The 19590-nt window shown below is 36.5% G+C and overlaps 1 protein-coding gene across 3 annotated transcripts in view; it reads right to left on the minus strand.

Moving 5' to 3' along the window:
- Positions 1–7582: 7582 nt before the first annotated feature.
- The window catches only part of LOC149773129 (calcium homeostasis endoplasmic reticulum protein-like), a 174502-nt gene continuing 162494 nt past the window's right edge, over positions 7583–19590 (minus strand). For 2 of the 3 annotated variants that reach the window (XM_089946784.1, XM_089946782.1), the window contains 4 exons: positions 18550–18798; positions 16413–16564; positions 13799–13990; positions 7583–7814 (listed from right to left, as the gene is read on the minus strand). In XM_089946784.1, the coding sequence (XP_089802910.1) occupies positions 7786–7814; positions 13799–13990; positions 16413–16564; positions 18550–18798 (622 nt within the window). In that variant the 3' untranslated portion in view covers positions 7583–7785. The remainder of the gene's footprint in view (positions 7815–13798; positions 13991–16412; positions 16565–18549; positions 18799–19590) is intronic. The other variant, XM_089946783.1, reaches the window with a different exon arrangement.

Here is a 19590-nt window from a genome sequence, read left to right on the forward strand (position 1 = left end):
TAAACAAGACCTCACCTTATTTACGAGTCAAACTAGGTTTTGCCATAGGAAATCTCTTTATGTCAGAGGGCAAGTGAAATATATATATGTATATAAAGAATTTTGGTAAACTATTGTTCATTGCTGTTTTATGATTAATGTGTAGAATCACTTACAGCCGTGTTCCAATATAATTTAAGAGGAATCAAAATATTAAAATTATTCACTGGAATTACAAAGTTTTCATTTAATTTTCAGACTAAAAGCTTGAGATCTTATTCAAAGAAATTCTGGATTACATCACTGTGGTGCATCAGGATATTCAAGACTATTGGAATTCATTTGGAACATTTTATACTTTTGGACTTGTGATAAGGCATTTATAATTATTTGGGATTTAATTCACAATACCATGTCTCCTAAATTTTCACTTAGTAACATAGAGAAAGCATACTTTTAAAGTAAATTATGTTTCTCCGAGAATACTTACATAGTCACATTACATTAGGAATATTAGCCTGCTACCTCACAAATCCAGCCCTACTATAAGACGAAAATCATCTTCTTGTCTATTTTTTACAGACAAAAGGCAGTAACTCTTGCCCATTACCTCCCCTTGATACCACCAGGTGGTCGCCAATGTTTAGTTCAGCAAGACATTGATGTGGATGCTTGCATGGTAGGGTGGATGGGAGGGTTTTTATGTAAAGTGATTATGTAAGTATTATCAGAAAAACATAATTTACCTAAAAAAAATTGCTTTCTCCTTCGAATATGTTCTTCAATCACATTATGTTAGGAGAATAAGTAATAGGAGGCGGAGATGCTGAGCATCCATCCTCTACCTAAGGTATCCTTCTGGAGATGAGTGGCTGAATTCCCCATACGAAAGATAATACATTCTCCTAATGACCTAAGCAACATAGCCCGAGGTCCTTTGATCTGGGACTCGTGTGTGTGTTTTGTGTATATATATATATATATACACACACACACACACACACACACACACACACACACACACATGGCTGAAAAGATGAAGTTGAGATCTTCTTTCTAACCTAAATGGGCTGTGTTGATTGGTCTAGTTGGGTCTGGTGGCCATCTGTGCTGCTTCCACCAGCCCTACCAGATCCAATGTTTATCTCTGCGTCACTAAATCTTTGAGGTAAATACTTGAGAAGGATTACTCTGCACGCCAGCCAACATTTTCTATTATGTCTTGGATCAAAAAATTGCATTCGAAAGCGAGGCTCGCAGAAATGGCTTTAATCTTGTGAGCTGTAATCCTTATGAGGCGGCTCTATCTTGAGAGATCTCAGAGTATGCTGAGCATATAACCCACTTCAACCATGAAGCAAGGTCTTGATGGGTGATGCCTTGTTTTCCAACCTTGACCGGGAGGAAGTTATATTTGCACATGTCACAACTTGTCTCTATGTGTCTAAAGTAGTGCTTGAGGGCACAGACGTGAGATTACTCTGATCTGGTGAAATGTCAGAGTACACCAAGCATATGAACCTCTTCAGCCAGGAATAAAGGGCGCAAAGCATGATATCATGTGTTCTGTCTCACAGAGATTGCTTGAAACTTCAGAGCAGTAAGCCATGTGAGAAGAGGTGTTGCTCATGCCACGACTGGTCTCTGTGCAGCTAAAGTAGTGCTTGAGGGTGCAGACAGGATCTTGCATGGCTGCCTCTCTAGATTTGTTTATGGGAAGGAGAGGATGAATGATGACTCATTGGTTACCTATGGATGGCAACTGATTCTTGGCAACTAGGCCTGGTTGTGTAAGGAGTACTACCAATCCACCCAAACAAGTGAACAGATGATAGTTCGAGTTAACTGACCGAGTTGTTCAAACTTGCTCGAGTTTAGCCAAGTAAGAACCTGAGACAAACTCCATTTTGCAAACAATGTTATGGATTTTGTTGCTGCAGATCAAATTGTCTAACATATCTGAGAGATCTTTATCATGCCCAATGTCACATCTGCCATGATGTTGGAATGTGTCTGAGATCATAGATCCCTGTGGGAGCAAAAAGAATCTTGCGTGGCTGCTGTTCTCAACCTGCCTATGGAAGAAAGTGAGCAGAGAAAATGGCTGACTATCAACAGATGATAATCTGTTCCAGGCTACAAATCCTGATGGTATCTTGAGAACCACCAAACCCTCTGATCTGAACTGAAGAGAATTCCGGTGAATATAAAGGGGGATGCAGCCCTCTTACCTTGCATGCTGAAGCTAAAGCTATCAGTAAACATGGTCTGTATGATAATGACTTTAGTGATGTGTAGGCTAGAAGTTTGAAGGGGTTCGAAACTAGCCATGTTAAAAAAAAAACGACTCGATCCCTCTGCAGACAAATAAGGCAAGGAGACCAATACTGTCTAAATGATCCGATAGGTCTCTATCCCAAACATGTTGCCATGATGCTGGAATTTTTCCAATATCATAGGGCGGTAGCCTTTGGTAATGATTGGGGTCCAACTGTTTCTCCTCCACGAAGAGAGCCAGAGAAAGTCGGCCAGTTGAGGGATAGAGGCATGCAGACGGGCGATACAGACAGTTACTCTCAGGATTCTCTCCACAAACGAAGGTTTGAATTAACCGACTCACGAGGCTGTACTGCTAAAAGCTGAGCATGTAGAAGAGGGCAGTTGATTCCGGTTGGCTGGAATTTTCCGGGGTGTATTATCATTGGGAAAAATAGATTGGTGACACAGGGCTTGTGCCCTCAAAGAGGGGCTATCAGTCATCTTGCCATTCTGACCCCGTAATTGTAGCACTGCATGAGGGGTGGCACAGACACACAACCCCTCCCAGATGATGACAGTGCATCTCACAGCCCAGGCTGCTGTGTCTGGAACTGGGATCCCCCCAGTGATCATCCCGAAGGTGGGTAGCTCTCGATTCCACCTCGTTGCCAAGCGGTCGATCATCAGATGCCTTTGAAGTCTATGAATCTGAGTAACAACCAACTGATGGAGAGGACACATTCTGTGTGAAGGACAGTGAAGTCACTGATACAGCCAGAAGGTATCTGAATTGTGTGTTGATACGGAGATTGTTGCACTCATGTAGAAAAATGTCTAATCTGAACAACAAACAAGTAGTCTTGTACCTCCCTGTGTGAGGATATAGGTCACCACCACAGTGTTATCAGATCAAAAGAGGACCCTTTCGCCCCTAGGATCGATCTTTACAGAAATGAAAGGTACTGATAACAGCCTGCCTTTCTATGATGTTGATGTGTAGAGGCCATTCCCCAGCTGTTGCTAACAGTAGTGAAGGTCAGCAACAGTTGGGTTTTACCACCATGTGCATTGGCAGCAGTACTTTACGTTATTTCTGCTTTGGGTTATTCAGCCAGCCTGGATTGCCCCACTGACGCCAATGTGCTGGCAAGGCCCGCATGATGAGATGGCTGAGTGGGGTCAAGTCTTACTTCAAGACCTCTTTCCTCTTTGCCGTTTTCTGAAGTACAGGACAGCATGTGTTTTCCAACCAAACATGGCATATTTAGCTCCTTCCCTTCAATGCCAAACAGGGCGACCTTTGTGCACGTGCATGTCATGCATGTAGTAAACATTCTTCCTGAAATGGCAGAAGATGAGAGAAAACAAAGAACAGGATACCAAATTAGTATGCGACTAACTTGCTAATAATATAAATCATCTAACTTGGCAGCAAAGCATATTATAGATGCTGTTTATAAGAAACCATGTATACATAACATAACAAAGCAGGAGTTATGGTGGACTTCCATACTTTGAAACTGCATATACATGCAGATTGATTAAATAAATATTCTGTGGAAATGACACAAAAGACAAACTAAAGCAGAATCTAGTAAAGGGTTGATATTACTAGGTTGCTAAAACACTGCTGTATCAAACAGACCCGTAAACAATATGTCCTATATTAAGCTTAAGCACAATGCATAGTTAATGAGAAGGGACAATGTGTACATAATATAAACTGAACCAGATTCATGGTAGGCTACCATGTTCTGATACAAGAAACACACCGAAGTAGAAACTAGTATATGGTGAAATTACTAGGTCGGTGAAACAAAACACTGTCGTAACTTTGTTATAGATGCTGCATGACAGAAACCATGTACACATAACATAAACAAAACAGGAGTCATGGTAAACTTCCATGCTCTGATGTGGCCTTTAGAACATTTAATTTTGATATATCCTAAAACAACACAAGACATAAACTAAAGCAGAAACTAGTAATGTGTGAAATTACTAGGCTGTAGCTAGCGGATCGGTGAAGTGTCGTATCAGAAACCTATGGCCCCGTTTAAAACTTATGCTTTATGCTTGGTTAATAATAATTCTATCAAAACAACATGAAATATGAATAACTAAGTATAGATATCAAGTAGCACTTCAGAATTCACTATTAAGTGCTCTATAGCAGACGGAATAAGAGAATAAAATCAAATGTATGCTAACCTTAATGACCTTGTGTAAGGTCAACGATAGCATGGTGGGATGGTGGTCCTACAAGATGAAGTCCTAAGTGACAAATCTCTCAAAATATTGGCAGAAATTGTAAAATAAAGCATACAACCTGCAGTAGATCAATAAATCTGCATTATGAATGCAAAATGAGCATTGGATGGAGTCATAGGAACATGAAAACGGGCTGGATTGTCAGAGACTATTGCACTGCGTGTGTCATGGGACACAGCAAAGCTAAAACAAACTGGCAACACCTGGTGGTATCGAGGGGAGGTAATGGGCAAGAGCTACTGCCCTTTGTCTATGTAAAAATAGTCCAGATAATTTTTGTCTTTTAGTAGGGCTGGATTCATGAGGTAGCAGGCTGATATTCCTAATGTAATGTTATTGGGGAACATATTCAAAGGAGAAATAATTTATTTGTTGACTTTACTAACTTTCATTTCTTTCTGTTAAATAGTTTAAGACCCAGAGTCATAACAGTGCAAAAGCATTTTTTTGTTACACTGACCTTGATCTTTAATCATGTGATTCCAAAATAAACAGGGTTTTTCCTTACCCCAAGCACAAGCTTATCCACAAAAGACAGTTGTACTTTTGATCCTTAAATCAACAGTTCTACCTTACCCCCAAAAGTAAGCTATCTGCAAAGTATGGTAACTGTAAATGATGTCAAACTAATAATAATAATAATAATAATAATAATAATAATAATAATGCTTTATTTATAGATGGTGACTCATTAGTCAAGGACTATTCTCCCTTGAGGCCCTCTTAAGGAGAGTATAACAATGCACATTATATGAAGATAGCAATACTTACTGTTTATTTTAACATGTTTGGTATTAAAATACTAAATTTAATTACTACTTATTAGAAGCACATACATGCCCATATTTCTTCTTAAATACTCTAATAATCTCTTCTTAAATACTCTAATAAACTAAAGTTAATATGAAAAAAATTATTTCCTTCTTTTAGCCCTCAGTGGCCGTGACCTTTCAAATTTTGAGCCTGAAATCAGTAGGGTCCTAGTAGAAAATTTACTTTATAAATTTGAAATAGTTTACTGCAACAATGATATCTGGGGTTTTTATGCACTTTGATTTAGGTACTGGTATTTTATGAATATTAAGGCAGGTGTACATATTAATTATTGACCTTTCAAAGCAACAAGACATATGACCATATGACACAGATGCCCTTGACAATGTGATATTAATGAACATCTAAGTACCAAGGCAAACAATGGTCATAATTCTCTTAACTTTTGAAAGAAGGTGAAACTGTTGAAAATTGACATTAATATGATCTCCTTAATTCAAAACCTCATATCAGATTTGGTTTTGATCCAAGAAGTCCTACAAAAGTGATTGAGCAAAAAAGAAATTATGACCAACATCATGGGATTGGACCGGACGCACAGACAGACATAGTTAACATTTTATGCCACCTCCATAAACGTGGCAGGGACATAAAAGAGGGTGGTGCTTTTATAATATCCAATGTTGATAAACTTTCCATCTTGGATGAGCAGAGGTAACATTTTCAAGATGGCCAGTGTTGTAGCAATGTTGGATATCAAAATGAAACAAGATTTATTCATGAACAACTAGACAACTTAAAAAGTCTTTTAGTGAAAACCCCATGTTGATAAAACCATTCATTCAGGAGTAGTGATAACAAAATTTTCAAGATCTCTGCTGTGGTGACCTAAATGGATAATTCAAGAGGAACCATTTTCATTCAGGACCAACTAGACGTCATAAGAACTTATAGTGAAAGCCCCATGTAGGTGTATGACCATCTGTTCAGGAAAATTAGTGATAACAAGATTTCCAAGATGGCTGCCATAGTAGACATATTGGACAACCAGTAAGGCTAAAACCCAAATGGCAAAATTTCAACCTACATTCAAATAAAATAGAAAGTCAATCTGAAATTCAAAATTCATTCAATTTGACAACTACGGTTATGAAACCGCTATCTCAATGCAACAGTAATTAGATGCCATCCATGACTATTCCATAACTTATATATTAAATATAAAATAACTACAGTTATGAAACACCTATCTCAATGTGGATTTCCATATTAATTGGTAAGCATGTGACATAGACTTATAAAAATATAATGTCCACCAGATATGCCTTCAGAGAAAAAATACTTGTAAATGCTAGGCCAAGTACTACATCATATCAAAGACAAAAAGAGTATAGTGTATCACATATTTATCACCTACCTTGTCTGACATAGCATGTTGTTGGTTTCTGATATTTAAAATGATGTCATCAATTCTTGTGTTCCAGCTTTTGATTAAAATCAGAAGAACTGTAAGTCACCTATCAACATCAGATTAATTCATATGCATTTGAAAAATGGATTGGTTTTTAAGTTTGAGGGACAAATTACATGGCTCATAAATGTGATGACACATTGATATTATCTAGTTTTAAAGGTATCCAGCGATGTTTAGGACCAATATCTTTCAAGATTCAGTATTATTCAGATGATTGGGGCTTATCAGTACTACCAGATTTGGATGGAAACCATGGTGCATCAGTGAATAGCATACCCGACTCATGATTAGAAGAGTGTAGAGTCTAAGTCATCCATTGGATCAATTTGGGTTGGCAACCATGACGTGTCCAAAGGCAAGGCACTTTATTCCAATTGCCACTGTAATAAATTACCTTCATGTGTTTTTGTGCCATAACAAAACCCAAAAAACAAAACAAGGTTTCAATGTCCAAAAGCTGCAAGCAGTCAAATTCTTGCTCTCCTGTAAGAAGCCATGGTAACTTTGTGTTTAGCATGCCAGACTTATGGCTGAAATGGTGAAGATTTGAACCCTATCACTGGAGCAGAATGAACTGGCTATAATGACATGATTTTGAGCAAGGTACTTTACTCCAATTGTTTCTACACAATAATCTAGTTGTTTTGTTCAGCCATAAAACACCAAACCAAACACCTTTGGCTTGTATCTGTGTGTAAATTTAATTTGTCAACATTCACTTTGTATTATGTCTTTAATTATTCTCAACATTTTGGGAGTCTTGTTTTTATTTTGAACTTCTGACAAGCTTGTCTTCCTAAACAATTAAATGAAAGTTAAGTGTCATTATGAGATAATACATCTTTATTTCATCAAAATTTTACAAGTAATGAAGTACTTCCTGCTCTTCCAGAGGGGACAAACATGTATATGATAAATCCATCTTGAACTTTGACATAAGGTCCATGGACCTTTAAAAGTGTTAAGTCAGATTCATTCAATGTTCTTCTAGCATCCTGACCAAAACCATTTTCTGGAAGGCTGTAAAATCAACTACTGTCTGTGGCTTTTCTCTTCACTGAAAAGACAAGAAAAGTACTATACACTAGAATGCAATTTCAATCCCTTTACTCTTCTTTTTTTTATGAAACTAGTAAGAGCAAACATATTTTCTGGCATTAAAACACATTTTCTAAAATTAAACATACCTTATGACAACAAGTTTGAATATATATAAAAAATATGTTTTATTTTGTCTGAAAAACAATTTCACTTCAAGCTTCCTTCTACACAAGTACATGTACAAAGATCCATGTATACACAAGAATTTTATTACTTTCAGTGGATGAATTACTGGAAGTAATCACTGTTACAGTGACTAGTATATTTAATGGCTTATGGAGAACAGAAAGAATAAGAATGATACAGAGACCCAAGTACTTGGTGTGTCTGATATTGCTCACCTGGCTGACAATCTAGGTAACAGCTAAATGCAATGGCAGTTTGCCAAATAATCTGGGTCAGTACAATTTTTTTTAAATATTGGAAGGCTGATCAGCAGCACTGTGCAAACCTGAACATCCTTCAGTAAATTTTTGAGATGTCATTTAAACATTTTTCTATTTTCAGCAACAACAGCCATATTGAATATTGTATCAGTAGTACTTGTGCAAAACGATGGGAGGTCAAAGGTTCGAACCTTGGCTGAATCATACCAAAGACTTGTAAAAATGGTAATAACAGTTGCCTCACTAAGCACTCAGCATTAAGAGGTTACGTTAGTGTTAGGAATGGTTGGCCTGGTGTAAGGATAATGTGACTGGGTGGGCCATCATGCTACATGTCTGCAGCATGATACCTGTGTTAGACATCACTATAAACTGTCACAATGCAGACATTGCAAAGATATGACTGAAAAATTATTAAAGCCATGTTAAAAATCCAAATCACACACACAGACACAACACACACACACACACACACACACACTGTGCAACATGAAAAAATTCATGCCAGAGCGCTTTATGTCAAATTTTGTCAGTCTTTTGATAAGTCTATGAGAAGTGGAATTTATTCAAAGTTTTGTTTATCATATTTAGTAATATGGTCAAATCTGTCAGCATGTTGGCATCATTTGTACAAAACTTTAAAGCATACACACACACACTTTAATTGCTGCCTGACATCAAACACACAATATTAAAGACTGCCTTGCCAGAATGCTTTTTGTCATATATGATCAAATTCTATTGAGCATTGCTGAAGAAATCATAGAAGACTTTCCAATTAAAAGTAACAGCGGCTAAATTTGAGAGCGGATTGGCATTACTGTATATGCTCACATGCAAGTTGACTCTAACTGCAAACAACAAAGATCTTGATCTGCCTTACCATAATGTGCATGGAGATTAGGGTCTGTTTGTCTGTTCTACTGGTTACTCCTAACAAACTCCACAGACCCAGATCTGCTGGCATATTATGTAATGGCAGATCTGGGTATGTTTAGTTTGCAGTTGGACTCCTTTTAAAAGTGAGTAGATATCGTACCTGCACAAACTAATAACCCCTTTATGCTAGATTGCATTTTGGACAAATATACTGAGGATACATGCCGTTTTAACTTTGTCCCTATGTGTAATTTTATTGTTTTTCACCCAAAACCTCATATTTTTTATTTTATTCTCTCTCTTTTCTGGAAACCTGTTATACATAATCCAGGATTAGAAGTGAAATTAAATGTTAAAATTTGGCGGATTTTAATTTTTTTCCAAGGCTTTATAATGTTTTTTTGAGGTTTAAGACACAAAGCAGTTTCAAGATTATCTCCATGGCGAGCATAACATTTATTAAAAATATGATAAACTATACTCTTGAGTTTGTTTCTAAATAAAATGAAAATAAAGAAAAAGTGAAAATTGATAAACAAATAAAAAACAAATAACTGCAAGTGCTAAGAAATTCACATGCTTTCTCAACCACTAGCTAGTCCAATGAAAAACCTGTTCAAAAAAAGCATTTTTTGTGCAGTCGGGGTAGATTTCAATCCATCACATTTGAAAAATTATTAGGTTTTTTTGCTTAGGTTTCCTTCATTTTATTAAGACCGTTTTTAGGTTTCCAAGGTCAAAATGAAATTTTAGGTTTTTCAAGGTTTTTGAGGTCTGCTTCTAACCCTGATAATTATCATTTTCAAGAATGACCAGAATAGTTACACCATGGATCCTGAAATTCTGATGGCTCTTCTTGGGCATTTCTTCCTAAAAATTAATGTGGCAGACAGATATTTGTGAAAATTATTCTAAAAACATTCAAAGGGGGTATAAAAGGTCATAACAAATAAGAAAACATTGACATACTAATTTCTTCAATGTGATGTGACGTATATCATCTTCGATTTTAGACTAGCTGTTCTTTCAGCTGCAGTATCATTCGTCTGTACCATACCAATTTTCTATTAAACTATTTCCAGTTGCTAAAGATAATTTTTTTTCTTTCAGAAAAGTAAAGTTTTTAGTAAATTATGTTGATCCAAGACTGCTTATCCAATCACATTAATGTTAAATACGTTCTGCTACCTCATCTATCCAGTCCTCCTAGAACATGAAAATTGTCTTTCATATATATATATATATATATATATATATATATATATATATATATATATATATATAGCAGAGTAAACTGTGACATGTACACATGCATTTGTGAGTAGGTGAGAAGAATGATTAGTAATGTAGTCATGTAAGTATTCTTGTAGAACAATTTATGACAAAAATACTACTCATTATTGAATAAATTCCCTGATCTCATTAATGATAAGATAATTGGCAACTGGAGGATAAAATGCATGAGCATAAAACCTCTACCAAAGATATCCTTTGAGAGAAGAAATGCTGTATTCCCTATGTGATGGAGTAAACCACTCTACTAACATGAACAAAGAACAACTGATAGTCAGTTACACATGATGTAAACACATGAATAAAGTAAACGAAGGATGTTTTCTAATAGAAAAAAAAATCCAGGTGAATCCAGCAGAAGCATTTAACCCATACCAATGATAAGGTTGTGCTGACTTTAACTGCATCTGGATCCAAAAGAGAATGGAGATAAAACCTCTAGAAGGTTCACTATGCTTGCCAGCTAAAGGTTTCTAGACCTATCCATTGCGTTCAAATGCAAGCTTACACAAATCAATTTGAATTTTAGTGACATGTATCTGGTAATGTGAGATTTCAAAGTATGTCAAATACTGTCCACTTCAACCATGATTCCAGGCTTGCAGGGTTATGGTCTCTTGTCTGGCCCTCATTGCTACTACACTGGGAAACCTTGAGAGCCTCAAAAGCTCTCTATCTAAAATCTACTCCCTGTCAGAATTTAACTTCACAAGCTTGATAATTTGCATCACATGCAAGCGAGGTGAATGAGCTTGAGATTAGTAAAAACTCCCAAACCAAGATGGACAAAATGCTGGGATGGGGTGAGCTCTGACTTCACCCAATTTACTGAAAAATTCACCTGAGAAAGAATGTGTGTGTGTGAGAGAGAGAGAGATCAAGATCTGGATTTTTAACGTTGCTTTAACAATTGTTCAGTCATATCGCTATGATGCATGCAGCCTGGCAGTTTATAGTGATGTCTAGCACTAGGGCATCATGCCACAGACATAAACAGCATCATGTCAAACCAAGTCACATTATCCTAACACCAGGCTAAACAGTCCTAACACAAACACCTTAATTCTGAATACCAATGTTGTAAGAATTTGGTATGACTCAGCCAGGGTTCAAACCCACTATCTTATTAAATTGCCTCTGAAACTGCAGGACCTGCTGCCATTTAAAATTAGAATGAGGTCAAAATTGCTGCTGTTGGACAGTATTTGGCCTAATTTCCTGCAGATGATCTTCTCATCATTGCAGCTGAGACTGAAGTGGCCTAAACCCTGGAGGTAGCATGGAAAGCTGTAAACCCTGGAGGTAGCATGGAAAGCTGTAAACCATGGAGGTAGCATGGAAAGCTGTAGAGGTTGCAATAGTGCAGACTGCTTCTGCAAATGTTCAGTTAAGCCTAACAGTAGTTGCATACCAATGGGTTGTAAGCACAATACCAAAGAACGATGAGGCTTTGGTGAAGATGAGTGGAGCAAGACCTTGACTCATCGGGTTTAAAATAGATAAAATTGTCCATGCATTAGCCACGGAATGATTAACAGCCATGTTAAATACCTTGGCAATACTGTTTATGGATTCCCATGCATGACCACTGGTGATATTGTTTGGCAAGGCAAAAAATTGCCAGTGATGCTAGGTAAAGCATCGATAAAGTAGACACCATTTTCAATTCTAATTTGGAGATAAACACTGTCATCCATCTTATAAACAGCAGGGATGACATGAACACTGCATCAATGCTCTGATCCAATCTCAGCAAGGCAGCGCCATGCATGTGTGAGTATGTGTAGTACTGGCAGAATGAGTAAGACGAGGCTGTACCATCATCCCTATGTGCACCATGGTATATATCTGCCAAACATGCCATGAAAATTGGGTCAACCAGTTTAACATGGCTGGTCTTGCCAGTACAGCGGTCTTGAAAGGCCACCTGGAAAGTGTGTTGATGGCTGGATGGTAAATGTTTCCAACTGGACAGTAGCAGTGGCCAAAAGGATAGACCAATTCGATAAATCCCTGCATGACTCTGCAATTAGGCCAATTTGCAGCACAGGTTGCTGATGCAACAGCATCTGGTGGCAAGTCTAAAAGTATGGTTGACCTGGCAACTGGTCTGGCTGGTTGACAACTCAAGTACACGAATACTGCATAGAAGACTGATAAAACAGATCATCAAAGCTGAACATACAGGGGTACTTATGCTAAATGGGCTGACATAGAATGGGAGGACAATGTTTCATCAAGTTTCTAGATGGATGGGTAGTAATCGGCTTGATTTTACTGGACATCAAAGGCAATGCATGATGATGCTGAAAGCTCAAAATGGTAAACATTTGATTAATAGGAAGCCACCTCTGTGTGTGTGTGTGTGTGTGTGTGTGTGTGTGTGCGCGCACGTGTGTGTGTAGGAAAGATGAAACGAGGGGAGAGGCACTGACGCTTATTCCCAGGCGTTAAAGGGATTGGATTATGTATCTGTGTGTGTGTGTGTGTGTTTTGGATTTTTAATGTAGCTTTTAAAAAAAATTCAGTCATATCACTACAATGTCTGCAGTGTGGCAGTTTATAGTGATGTCTAGCACTGGGGCATCATGCCGCAGACATGTAGCATGATGTCCCACCCAGTCACATTATCCCGATACCAGGCCGACCAGTCCTAACACTAATCTCTTAATGTAGAGCACCTAGCGAGACAGCTGTTAGTACCATTTTTATAAGTCTTTGGTATTACTCAGCCCAGGGTTTGAACCTGTGACTTCCCGCATCTGTGTATGTGTAGATTCTGATTTTAGAAATCTAACCCGTGATTTGAGGAAACAATTTTTTTAATATCTGATATAAATTTGTGGCTACTAAAACTATTGCCTATGTTCCCATCTGACATTAATTGGTTGCTAAATAATTCTGAATCAGCAGAATGACTTGTCATACTTAGCACTATGACCCAATAACAGCTTTCCCAAATCAAGGCACCACACATGTATCAATAAGGCATGTACATTCCATCAAAAAAATTATAATGCCTAATCCCTGGGTCTGTTTTATGCAAAGGAGTAACCCAAGAAAAACTTGTTTTTCTCTTTCTTATCTGCTGTCATAGTTCTTACATAGACTTACAATTCTGAATCAATACAGTGTTCTAAAGCAAACAATAGTGAAAATGAAAAGAGGTCTTTGTCTTATTTGCAACTCAAGACAACTATAAGTTTAGTTTGGTGAAAAAGTTCCAAACTGGGTGTTCTGGAATACTCTCATTCATAATAGAAAAACTCCATCGATATTTCTTTTTCTTTACTCCCAGTCTCATTATTTTTGGGATATAAATACCATACCCATTCTAATAATGAGGATGCAGTAGTAGAAATATTGTCATAATCATACTCACATTCCCTCTGCTCATCACGTGCCTTCATTCTCTGTATAAAACCCAGGCTCTTGTTCTTCCGGAACTGCTCAAATGGATCACCAAAGTCATGTCCAACACCCTTATACATGTCCTGTCTATCCCTTACTTCACCTCCCGAGATTGGCTCCACAATACCCTGCTCTGAGGCACCCAGTCCTTTGCCAGACCAACCTGCAAGCAAAAATCAATACAGAGTTTTATTTTTCAAGCATTATTTCCCCCATAAGCTTCAAGATGTCAAATGTATTGAGCTTTGTTTTGTAACATGAACATAATGAGATAACTTACCTGGCTAACACTGGCCTAAGTTCAAATGCATAAGAAACTGGCATGGCAACTTGAATTAAATGACAATGATGCCAAGATGCACCCCATCAGATTTTGTTAAAACTGGTCTTTAGGTTATTTGAGAAATCATTTAAAGTTTTTATATTGGTCATACTTGGGCCTGAAAAGAATGCATCCATACATGAAGATGCAAATCAATTGTGGAAAATATAAGCAGATTTTCAGCTTTTGCAGCATGGTACAAGTGCTACGTTTTCAATCGAGAACATCAATTTACTTGTAATGCTCCTTTAAGTACGTAAATTCAACAAAATATGTATGCATATTTTCAAAACATAAAATGAAGCTTCTATTGGAACTGACTTCTTTACCACGAGATAGGCTATTTAGGATGTAGCCTAATACAGTAGCCATGCATGAACTTAATGATGGTACAGTGGACTTGGTAACAAACACTGGCATCAATGAATATACTGAATATTTCATGAAATACACTGACAATTACTTTGCCACCTCCCAGAATTTGACAATATGATTGGAACACAAAAGAGTGATTTGATGAATCTTTACATATTATAAAGTAGACAGATTATAAAGATATTAGCAAAAATGTTTCATGTGATTCATATTTTTCTTTTTGAAAATATACATAAAATTATATGTTTATATAAAATCTTTTATCATGATACATAGATCAACTATATACATACAATCATGGACTGTATGTTTCACTATTTGCTGTTTTTGTCCATAAATACAGTATAATATAAGGAATAAATTAACTGAGAGGGAGGTCGATCGAAGGGCAACCTTATCTGATCTGGAGGTCAATGGAAGGGCTGCATTATCTGAGTGGGAGGTCAATGGAAGGGCTGCATTATGTGTGTGGGAGGTCAATGGAAGGTCTGTATTATCTGAGTGGGAGGTGAATGGAAGGGCTGTATTATCTGAGTGGGAGGTCAATGGAAGGTCTGTATTATCTGAGTGGGAGGTCAATGGAAGGGCTGCATTATGTGTGTGGGAGGTCAATGGAAGGTCTGTATTATCTGAGTGGGAGGTGAATGGAAGGGCTGTATTATCTGAGTGGGAGGTCAATGGAAGGTCTGTATTATCTGAGTGGGAGGTCAATGGAAGGGCTGTATTATCTGAGTGGGAGGTCAATGGAAGGGCTACATTATCAGAGTGGGAGGTCAATGTAAGCAATGTTTCATAAAACAACCAGCATCCAATGAAACAGTATTCTGCCTGCAAATATTATATAATGATTGTGGCAAATATGTATCATTTATACTGTCTGTACTGTTCGATATTGAAAGTGAGACTAAAGCACAATGGGGCAATCTTGCAGGCTACATGTAATTAATTCATGCAAGACTGTGATATGCAAGGGTATGAATATAATTTATTATTTAACTACATTTATTAAATAATACATTTTACTTAAATTGCTATTCATAAAATTAAAGTGAATATTAATATGTTTTAATTATTTTCATGACTTAATCACATATATGAGATGATTGGATTTTACATAGTGTGTTAGGATAGACCTGCTGTGACATTTTGTTATGTAGACCCCTTGTGTGACATTATGTTAGGCAGACATTCTGTGACATTATTTATGTAAACCTGTTGTGACATTTTGTTATGTAGACATGCTGTGACATTTTGTTATGCAGACCTGTTGTGACATTTTGTTATGTAGACATGCTGTGACATTATGTTATGTAGACCTGTTGTGACATTATGTTATGTAGACATGCTGTGACATCATGTTATGAAGACCTGCGGTGAAATTTTGCTATGTGGGCAACAACAAACTCACTTGGTTCTGCATGTTCTTAACTGCATCCAATAAGTGTATGACAATATCTAAAAATTTACTCATTCATCCTGCACTGTGCATCTGCACAAAAAGTCACAAACTGGATATATAATAATGTCCAATACATATAAGTCACAAGCTGGATGTATAATAATGTCCAATACATATAAGTCACAAGCTGGATATATAAAAATGTCCAATACATATAAGTCACAAGCTGGATATATAATAATGTCCAATACATATAAGTCACAAGCTGGATGTATAATAATGTCCAATACATATAAGTCACAAGCTGGATATATAATAATGTCCAATACATATAAGTCACAAGCTGGATATATAATAATGTCCAATACATGTAAGTCACAAGCTGGATATATAATAATGTCCAATACATATAAGTCACAAGTTGGATATATAATAATGTCCAATACATATAAGTCACAAGCTGGATGTATAATAATGTCCAATAAATACCCATTTTCTTAAGAAGCTGGTGACCCTTGTTTTCATGACCAATGCGGTTCTCGCTGGATGGTGGCTGGGAGCTAGTATTGGCTGCTGCTGCTGCCGCTGCCAGGAAGGCCTCTGTAGAGCTGACAGGAGAAGTAACTTGGTTCTTGATCATACTATTTATTAAGAGATTTTTAAAAAAAAAAACATTCTTCTGATGAGCAAAGTACTAGTTTTAAATCATCAAGCCTGCATGAAATGGCTTCCTCAGTCAGAAATTGATTAGACTGGTGTCTGTGAAAAATACTTGCCCAATGAAAACCCAAAAACTGAAATCCAAATGCACAGAAACTTTGAAAAACTTGAAAATTTGAAATCGGATCATCTACATATACACCTCTCCCTTGATATCTTGCACACAACAGGGTAATCTTGGAGTAGACAGTAGAATGTATGACTACAAATGGGCATGTTGCATTTTATGATGACTACACTGAATCAGAATTAAAACACGCAAGTAAAACACAAATTTTACTTCACAATTTAATTGGTATTTATTTATTAAAGTGTTGTCACCAGTAGGAATTAGTGACATTTTCATTGATTAAAATTTCATTGAATATTGTTATTTACAGTGTACTGGGAATGTTGTTTGGAGATACAATTCCAAATAATATGTGACTTTTTTCTTAAAGCTAAGAATTTCATTACCATGGTTAAAATATCTGGATACTAACCACCATTTTTGCTGATAAAATAAGTGATATATTGACATTTATTTACCAACTGTATCACAATTTTCTTGATGTTCAACACAAAGGGGCCATTATTTTTGGTAGTATGTCCTAGTAAAATAACAGGATCCATGCCTCATCCCAATTCTAAGCAAGGTTTTGCTAGATATCCAGAGCATGTCATCAAGGGAGCAGTGTAAATATGTATATATAAGTTTCATTTGTCTACTTCAATTGTGTTTAGCTTTGAATCATGCTAATAAGACCTTTGTCCAGAAAGAATCTTTTGAAAATGTGTTAACAAATTTTAAAATACATTATAATAACATGAATATGTAACAAGGTCACCTACATATGCCAAAAAAATAGGCTGGTACAATTTCACTTGTCTACAATGTGTAGTTTTAGTGCAGTCTGGCTAAATAGCTTTCTCAGGATGGACAGATGGAAGAAATGATGCATACAGGACTAAATCATGATGCCACCAGTGGAAGCAAGCAATGGAAGCATAGCCTATTAAACAGATGATTAATCCAAAACAAGAGCTATTCATTCTGATCAGGAAAACTAGAAGTTATGACTTTTTGGACAGGTGACCAAACTACACCACTCCCTTGACAACTCGCGCCCCAATAACTTGCGAACCTGCTTATATTGCAAAGTCAGGCATGGCTCATATTTTTTTAACCAGAAAATACCAAAATATTCATCCCTGATTGTTAAACTTGAAGAAAATTGCAATCAAAATTGGATACTGAAACTTTGATATTTTGCTTGTTTTATTGTTAAAAAGGGCTGATAGGACTTCTAAATTTTAATCAACTGTATGAACTTCTTTTCATAATAAGTCATATAATTTGTTACATTTTCTTCCAAATGACATTCTTAGTGCACCATAAATAATGATATTCAATGCAATTTTGATAAATGGAAATGTCACTTACACCTTGTGTAGGCATTCTATTACAAATAAATTCCAATTAAATATTTTTTTATCAAGTAAAAATTCTTTTAGTTCCTTTTAAGTGTAATCATCATCAATGCAACATGTCCTCTTGTATTTCATTGTAAAAGGTGTCAATCTACTTTAATAACTATGTCGGTGAGGACTTCTCTGAGAACCTAATTAAGTGCCAACCATGTTATGATATCTGACTTGCGAAAGTATTTGTTGTATTGTTTCAATGAATTAAAAGCTGACCTTCTTTTTATTATCATGCTGATTGCATCTTTTGTGTCAAGTAAAAGAGGTGGAATAAATGAAAAGCTAAAAGGCATGCCAACTAATAAATTCTGAACTCATTACCACACATATAAATAAGCTGTTTAAGCACTGGTGGGTTGGATAAACACAATTTTCTTTATATTTCTTCAAATAAATTGTTAAGTAATTATCTAATCAAGAAATTTTACTGCTAAAATCTTACAATGTTGGTGGTGTCGCACTTCTAGATCTGGATCTGGATTTTGACTTTGATTTACGATGCCTTCTGACTGGCGATGGTGACTTACTGCTTGGTAGATATGGCAATGGAGACTTCGATCTGGATCTGGATCTGGATCCTGATCTGGATCTGGATTCTGACTTAGACATTGACCTAGATGGGGAATATGATCCTGAACCAGACCTAGACCCAGAGTTAGACCTGGAGCGAGAATGAGAACGAGATCTGGACCTGGAAAGAATCATTAGAGCATTTTAGCCAAAATCCAGGACTTATTTCATGAAATGATAACTGTATGGTTTAAAAAATGCTTGGAAACTTTAAAAGAAGTGTTTCTTTATAAGGCTATAGTTTGAGTTTAAAGTTCTCCTAGTACCAGTACTATTTACAAAAATGTAATACATGTACAACAATACATTTCCAGATGACCCAATATATCCTTGTTTCCTACGATACTGCACATGCCATGCTACTGCGGTATTGAAATTTGAAGCATTTTTCTGCATAGCACCACCTATTGTGTGCTTATTTTATGTACAATGGATGACTGTAAGTTAATAATTCTGCATCACCATCTGATTCTAAAAAATGTTCAGATTGTAGATGAGTATACTATTTTTAAAATGCAACCATGAATATCAATGTTGAAGCCATAACCCATGTTCTCAACCAGAATCTATATAACGCCTTGAACCAACATCACTGTAAACAACCTGTTAACCAGTTTAATGTCGAATAATGTCCAATGATGTCATGCAAGAGTCAGATCACATGATTATCATATTTGTCAAGAAGCAAGAGATTGAATCTATCATAGGATATATGTGTGAAGAAGTATGTTAATGTTGTTTTGCATAAGTTCTGATGGTTTTTGAAATTGACAGGTAATGACCTTTATACTTTGTCTTATTTTATCTTATTATTTAGGGCATTACATGTGCATTTAAGGGGCCCCAGGTGGCAGAGTGGTCTAAAGTGCTCTTTGTTATGGATCACTGCCATCTCATCTCACATGTATTTCAA

The sequence above is a fragment of the Sinohyriopsis cumingii genome, unplaced genomic scaffold (assembly GCF_028554795.1).
Source record: "Sinohyriopsis cumingii isolate HCF-2022 unplaced genomic scaffold, ASM2855479v2 utg000881l, whole genome shotgun sequence".
Classification (NCBI taxonomy): Eukaryota; Metazoa; Mollusca; class Bivalvia; order Unionida; family Unionidae; genus Sinohyriopsis; species Sinohyriopsis cumingii.